The sequence below is a fragment of the Euphorbia lathyris genome, chromosome 1, assembly GCF_963576675.1.
Source record: "Euphorbia lathyris chromosome 1, ddEupLath1.1, whole genome shotgun sequence".
NCBI lineage: Eukaryota > Viridiplantae > Streptophyta > Magnoliopsida > Malpighiales > Euphorbiaceae > Euphorbia > Euphorbia lathyris.
The window spans coordinates 98337882-98345314 of record NC_088910.1 but is presented as its reverse complement, the minus strand read 5'-3'; the positions used below and the strand labels follow the sequence as shown (position 1 = coordinate 98345314).

At 34.5% G+C, this 7433-nt stretch overlaps 1 protein-coding gene across 1 annotated transcript; it reads right to left on the bottom strand.

Moving 5' to 3' along the window:
* Nucleotides 1-4989: 4989 nt before the first annotated feature.
* Nucleotides 4990-6727, bottom strand: LOC136212083 (F-box protein CPR1-like). Its single transcript, XM_066002753.1, has 3 exons — nucleotides 5476-6727; nucleotides 5293-5370; nucleotides 4990-5122 (listed from the first exon to the last, which is right to left on the bottom strand). Exons 1-2 carry the CDS (start codon nucleotides 5928-5930, stop codon nucleotides 5331-5333), a joined length of 495 nt encoding a protein of 164 aa, XP_065858825.1. The 5' UTR covers nucleotides 5931-6727; the 3' UTR covers nucleotides 4990-5122; nucleotides 5293-5330.
* Between the last annotated feature and the right edge of the window lie 706 nt (nucleotides 6728-7433).

Below are 7433 nucleotides of genomic sequence, written 5' to 3'. Positions count from 1 at the left end.
TACATAGATATATAATTTTACCGAATACCAAACTCAAGAAGCCAGCATTAACACAAAGATTGATATGCATATTTTTATTTCCACATAAATGGTCAAATTCAGTTTTGGCCACTTTCTGCTAAAAGAATTTAAATTTTACCCAAAAGAAGTTACATTCCTAATATTAACTCCTTCTAAGTACACTTATCCATAGTTTTGGGTACCTACCTAGTCCGGCCAGTCTCACATCTAATGTACCGAACTTGAATAAATAAAAATGACCTTAGACCCGACTAATCCAACTATGTCCGTCTATTTCTATACTAAAAATAACACGGCACCGTCCAGCGCAACCTGCTCCATTAATATTTATTATTATTATCATGTATTAAATATTTATTTTTATATATAAATTTTAATTTGTACTATTAAAAACTAAGTGGATTTATTTTGATTAAGTTTGAAATTTTATTTTTAAACCCGAACAGAACCTGGTCTCAACTTGCTTGAAATAATAACGGGTTGAGTAATACGTAATTGAAGATGAATAATTGAAGTTGCATTTGAAGTTTTAACGAAAGAAAATGAAGAATGACGTGAAAAGGAGTAGATGAAGGAGAAAAATCAAACAGATAATATGAATATCAATTAATCCCTTTCTCTCTCACCGAACCACAATAAAAATATCATCATAGAGGCCCGGAAAAATAAGTAATCACGTCAAAAAACACATAATATACTTCATATTTCAAATCTTTCATCGTTTTAGATTTTCATATTTAGAATTGTAGACTAAAGAATTTCAATTCACATAATTACTTGGCTAGTCATATACATGCTCTAAAATAGCAATAATGATTTAATTATCAACACAGAAAATCAACTCCTAAACCAATGCTTGCAACTTCTTTTCTATAATATATCAAAACATATTCAAAACCATATCAATTGATTGTGTTTTAATATATTAAAACTCCTTTGGCCAAATAATCTGATTGGATTGCCCTCGTAAATTTTCAAAATGTCTCATTAATCTTTAAATTATTTAGGATAATCTATTAATTTCTTAAACTTGTTATTTAAAAGTAACTTATTTACCTCCTAAACTATTTAGGATAATCTATTGACCCTCCATCCCGTCAGAAAACCTCACATTTAATTTTTTTTAACTAACATTTAATTTTTTTTCATACGGCCTAGCCCCTCCGACGTTTACGTCCTGCCTCTGCCACCGTCTCCTAACTCTAGTTTCTGGTGAACCAAATTGAAACAACTTCTAAAATAAATCTATACAGTTATTGAAAAAATAACAAAAAGACACCATCATCATGTGAAACAATATGTAAAAATACTGAATTAGTATTGCAGAAGAATTCCAACTTCGAACTAATTATCCTCCAATATTTTCAGACATCCCAAAAGAGTAAAAACTGACTTTTAACTAATAGCTAAACAGAACCAAAATAGATTTTCACAAACCAAAATATTAGCTGAAGCTTATCCCTATTATACTTCCACAACTTGAAAGTGTCCTGTAATCATGTCCCCAAAAAAGATTCTCCAACATTCCGGCCTGAGAATAACAGAGAACGAAAGCATTGCAGTTAGAATACCATTAATAAGTAAAAGCAGATCATTTGTTAATATGACTCACTACCATTGTGTCAAAACCAAACCTGCCATTGTCAATCCTACTCTGAGCTTTATGAATTCACAGCTTCAACTTGAAACCCGGGGACAGAAATTCATCCCTGAGAAACAAAAAATAATCAGAATCATCTCCATATTTAGTAACATATGCATATTCTTTGAGAAAGAGCTTCATATGCATAAGAAAAGTACCTATTCTTCTTATTTTTCTTTCCGGTGGAACTGGCTTACGTAGTATTAGGTTTGATTGAGAAGAACAAGACTTTCATGAAAAGATTCAGTTGAATATATTTGAGTATTCAAATCAGACATCTCCATAACCTTGGCAGTCTTCGTTTTCAGATTGTACCAGACAATGTTTGTTCCCTGCAATCCTATAAGAAATTCATCTCCATTGTTCTTTGCGAAAGGTGATCTTCTCACACATTTAAAAGCTGAGACAAGGTTTGGTGTGACTGAAACAAGTTTAGTCCATGACTCTTTCACTCCATATTCCTTCATCACCCAAATATCAAGGCTCTTACCGTAGAATGCATTTATTGATAGCCAGTTTCCAACAGTTCCTATGCAGATGGAAACTGGTCCTGGTCCAGGTCCTGGACTCCCACTCACTTGAGGCTCCGGCACCTCCATGAAATTTTCAGTACTAAGGTTAAAAGCAACGATCGCGGAGGCACTGGGGGTTGGTAAAATCCCATCTCGACCCACTGACCAATGCAACGCATCACCAAGAAGCATACCCATTCTATGATCAGCACCAAGAATATAAGACATTCCTGGTATCTTCCTCCATGAATTTGTTTTCAGGCTGTAAATCATTGTTTCATTCGTAAAGGATGCCGATGAAAACCCAATAAACTGACCTAGCCTCACAACCTTATAATCATCACTAACAGGATCATACCCAAACCCTAATGTCCAAGTATTCCACTCTAATCTTTTCTCAGTTTTGCGTTCAAGAGGCAAAAATGGTGAAATCCGATACTTTCTTGTTGCTGGATTGATCAAGACAACCGTTCCAACTGCATTGCTAAAGCATAATAATCCATTACAAGAACCCACTATCTTGATATTAGCACTTGAAACATCAATTTTTAAAGGATAATCGAGCACGACAACTCTATCAGGTGAATCAAAACTTACGGAGTAGATGTGATCGGGATGAACATCTGAAAAAATCATACCTAGGTTGGAGTTGGTCTCTATTGATCTTTCCAAATGGCCTTTGATGAAATTTGGGTCGTCGATTTCTGCACAGTATGACTTGGAGACACATCTGAAGCGTAAGACACTATCTACCGGAAGCTGGCTAAGAATGCTGGTTATTAGTTCCCGCGGCAATTTGTCCGGCATTTTGAGATATTTTGGAGAAGAAACAACAAGGTATGGTTTTCTTTTTCTTGCTTCTTGATAGAATCAAAACAAGCAACTACCGGAGTGTTTCAGTTTTATTATATACTCATCTTCCATGAATACCCCTTCAATTACGATTTATAAAGGGTGTTATCGTCATTTCAAATTAATTATTGAAACAAGAAAACAGGACGAAGAGGGAAAAAGTTGCTCATGAAGGATAACGTACACATGAAGAGGCATGAAGGATGACGTACACACGAAGGGTACGTGTGACACGGTTCACAGATTCCATTATTTCCAATTTATTGTTAGATAAAGGTCGTATGGTTTTTAGATAATTTAGGTCTGTAGACCGTATATATTAGTTGATTTTTATCCAAAAAAAACAGCTGTTTCGAATTTTTACTAAACGTTTTTTTATCTCATGTTTAGACTTCAAAGACAAAAAGCAATTCCAAAAGTGGAAACAAACGAACACTTAGACTCCACATCCAAAATAACACAAATATAGGTTTAACGTTTAAAAATGGTACCAATTTAAATCTTGATAACGGAACAAGCACGTTATTGATATTATTTCATTAAGTTCTGTCCATTGTACATGGAGGTAGAAATCAGAATTTAATGGAATAATAGGAATGACGTGTCCAATCCGTTATCAAGAACTAAATTGATAGTTTTTTTTTTAAATGTTAAATTTATATTTGTGCTATTTTATAAGTGGAGCCTAAATTGATATTTTCCTAAAAACCATAGGCGTATTTTAGTATCTTATCCCTTTATTTATTTTTTATGTTTTCTAAACCAAGAAATTTTGATAAGAAAAATAATTAACAAAAAGTGTTTAATAAAACTGAAATTTAAGCCGGTAATTTGCTCATGGACCTTAGTCGCACACAACTGCCTGATAAGCCGAATCAGCATTACCGAAAGTTGAATCCCATTAACGATCCAAGAGAGAAAACCTTCGAGCTGAAAAGGAAGTTACTATCGATTTTGTGAATAAAAACTCTTTAAATCCGAATATTTCGATTGATCCGAATTTTAAACACAAGCTGATTATTTCATGGGAGAAAACATTGGTAATTAAAATGCTAAGACGAAGTCTAGGGTTTGATGCTCTTAAAAAAAAGTTAAGAAGCTAGGGAAACCGATTCGTTATTTCAACATAATGAACCCATGGCATGGTTTTTATATGTTGTGAAAAATGATGATCCGTACTTAGTCGATGGCCCTTGGTTAGTTCTGGGACATTACCTCACGGTCCGTACTTAGTCAGCATCCACTACTTCTTTTGATGCTTTAGTCAATACCTAGATATTTTGGATACATTTACCGGAACTTCCCCTATCTTACTATGATAGGAGCAAAAGTACGGATTTTTCATTTAAGTTTGCAACTTCTTTTCTAATAAATATATCAAAACATATTCAAAACTAGATCAATAGACCCTTATATTTGGCCAAATAACCTTATAGGCCTCATAAACTTTCAAGATGTCTCATTAACCATTAAACATATGTAAGGTAATCTATTGATTCCTTAAACTTGTTTACTCCCCTAAACTTATTGATAATGATATATAATTCAATTTATCCAAATCTCCACTTTCTCTATCACATAAGATTTATGAAGCTAATCATGTTATTTTAAACAACTTTAGAAACCAACTAGAACTCTCCAAAATTTAGAGAGACCAACTAGAACTCTCCAAAATTTAGAGAGGGTCAAACAAATGATCATGTAGGGTCTCATGATGTATTAAGCTATTTAAAGTAGCTGCCACTCATTATCTCCTGCCACTCATTATCTCCTACCATTAGTTACTGGTGAACCAAATCGAAACAACGTCTAAAATAAAGCTATAGTTATTGAAAAAATAATAAAAAGCACACAACCATCATGTGAAACAATCCTGAATTAGCATAGCAGAAGAATTCCAACTTGGAACTAATTATCCTCCAATATTTTCAGAAATCCCAAAAGAGTACAAACTGTCTTTTAGATAATAGCTAAACAAAATGAAAATGGATTTTCACAAACCAAAATATCAATTTAAGCTTATCCCTACTTTACTTCCACTTGAAAGTGTCCCCTGATCATGTCCCAAAAACAGATTCTCTAACCAGATTCCGGCCTGAGAATAATAGAGAACGAAAGATGGATAAATAGCTAAAAATTGGATGAAAGCATTTCAGCTAAAATACCATTAATAAGTAAAAGCAGACCATTTGTTAATATGACTCACAACTATTGTGACAAAACCAATGAATATGCAATCAAATTTCTTAAAACAAAAACTATCACCTCTTGCCATTGTCAATCCTACTCTGAGCTTTATGAAGTCACAGCTTCAACTTGAATCCCGTGGACAGAAATTCATCCCTGAGAAACAAAAAATAATCAGAATCATCTCCATATTTAGTAACATATGCATATTCTTTGAGAAGATCTTCATTAGGACAATTACACATTGTATAAGAAAAGTACCTATTCTTCTTATTTTTCTTTCCCTTGCTACTAGCTTTCTTGGAATTGGCTTTCTTAGTGTTAGTTTGTTTGAGAGGAACAAGACTTCCATGGAAAGATTCAGCTGTATATATTGGAGTGTTCACATCAGAAATCTCCATAATCTTGGTAGTCTTCTTTTTCAGATTGTACCAGACAAGGTCTGTGCCCTGCAATCCTATTAGAAATTCATCTCCATTGTTCTTGGAGAAAGGTGATCTTCTCACGCATTTAAAAGTTGAGATAAGGTTTGGTGTGACAGAAACAAGTTTAGTCCAAGACTCTTTCACTCCATATTCCTTCATCACCCAAATATCAAGGCTCATACCATAGATTGCATTTAGTGATAGCCATTTTCCAACAGTTCCTATGCAGATGGAAAGTGGTCCTAGTCCTGGTCCTTCACTCCCACTGAGCTGAGGCTGCGGCACCTCCATGAAATTTTCAGTATGAGGTTAAAAGCAACAATCACGGAGGCACTGGGGGTGGGTAAAATCCGATCTCGACCCACTAACCAATGCAAAGCATCACCAAGAAGCATACCCATTTTGTGATCAGCACCAAGAATATAAGACATTCCTGGTGTCTTCTTCCACGAATTTGATTTCAGGTTGTAAATCATAGTTTCATTATTATAATATCGCGAAGAACGCCCAATAAACTGACCTAGCCTCACAACCTTATAATCATCACTAACAGGATCGTACCCAAACCCCAATGTCCAAGTATTCCAGTCTAATTTTTTCTTAGTTTTGTGGTGAAGAGGCAAAAGTGGTAAAATCTGATACTTCCTTGTTGCTGGGTTCATCAAGGCAACCCTTCCAACTGAATTGCTAAAGCATAATAACCCATTACAAGTACCAACTATCTTGATATTATCATTGGGAAAAGTACTCATGATACTATCACTTGAAACAGCAATTTTTAAAGGATAATCGAGTTCGACAACTCTATCAGGTGCATCAAAACTTACGGAGTAGATGGAATCGGGATGAACATCTGAAAAAATCATACCTAGATTAGAGTTAGTCTCCATGGATCTCTTCAAATGGGTTTTGATGAAATTTGGATCGTCGATTTCTGCACAGTATAACTTGGAGACACATCTGAAGCGTAAGAGACTATCTACTGGAAGCCGGGTAAGAATGTTAGTTCTTAATTCCGGCAGCAAATTGTTCAGCATTTTTGAGATAATTTGAAGAAGGAACGCGAGGTATGGTTTTCTTTTTCCTTGCTTTTGATAGAATCAGAGCAAGCAAGCTTTGGGATGTTTCAGTTTTATAATATACTCGTTTTCCATGAATACCCCTTCAATTACGGTTTATGAAAGGTGTTATCGTCATTTCAGATTAATTATCCATCTTAATTTTGAAAGGAAATAGGAAAACAGGACGAAAAGGGAAACTTGCTCATGAAGGATAACGTACACCACGAAGAGGGAAACTTGCTGATGAAGGGTGACGTGTGGCACGATTCACAGAGTGCATATTTACGTGTGCCACGATTCACAGGGTGACTTAATTTAATTAAAATTTTAATTATTAATTATACATAAAATAGAATTAGTAATTTTACATTAACAGTTTAGAATAATAATTAATTAATTTTTCAAAAAAAAAAATTAATTAATTAAATCTAATGGATCAAGAGTGCAATTAAGAAAATAAAACTTATATATCCTAATTAAATGGGCCAATCTTTTTCTAATTTTCGATATAAAATTACTTATCTTGATTGTCCATTCGTTTTTTAGTTCGTGTCGATGCTGTTAGAGGCGTTATATTTATGATGGCTAAACAATGTTGATTTGACTGTCTCTAACAAAAATTCTCTGGCAGCATCCTCTGGGGCCACGCCCGAATCAGATAGCATGACTACAGGAACTTGGTAGCCACCCCACCATCTTCAGCCAAAGTCTCAAGGTTCGGCTCCGCAGCTGA

Excerpts from the sequence above, each read along its gene's own strand:
- LOC136212083 (XM_066002753.1), bottom strand. The coding sequence starts at position 5,930 with ATGGAGGTGCCGCAGCCTCAGCTCAGTGGGAGTGAAGGACCAGGACTA. Across the intron at positions 5,371-5,475 it reads AAGAAAAATAAGAAGAATAG|GGATGAATTTCTGTCCACGG; the intron begins GTACTTTTCTTA and ends TTTGTTTCTCAG.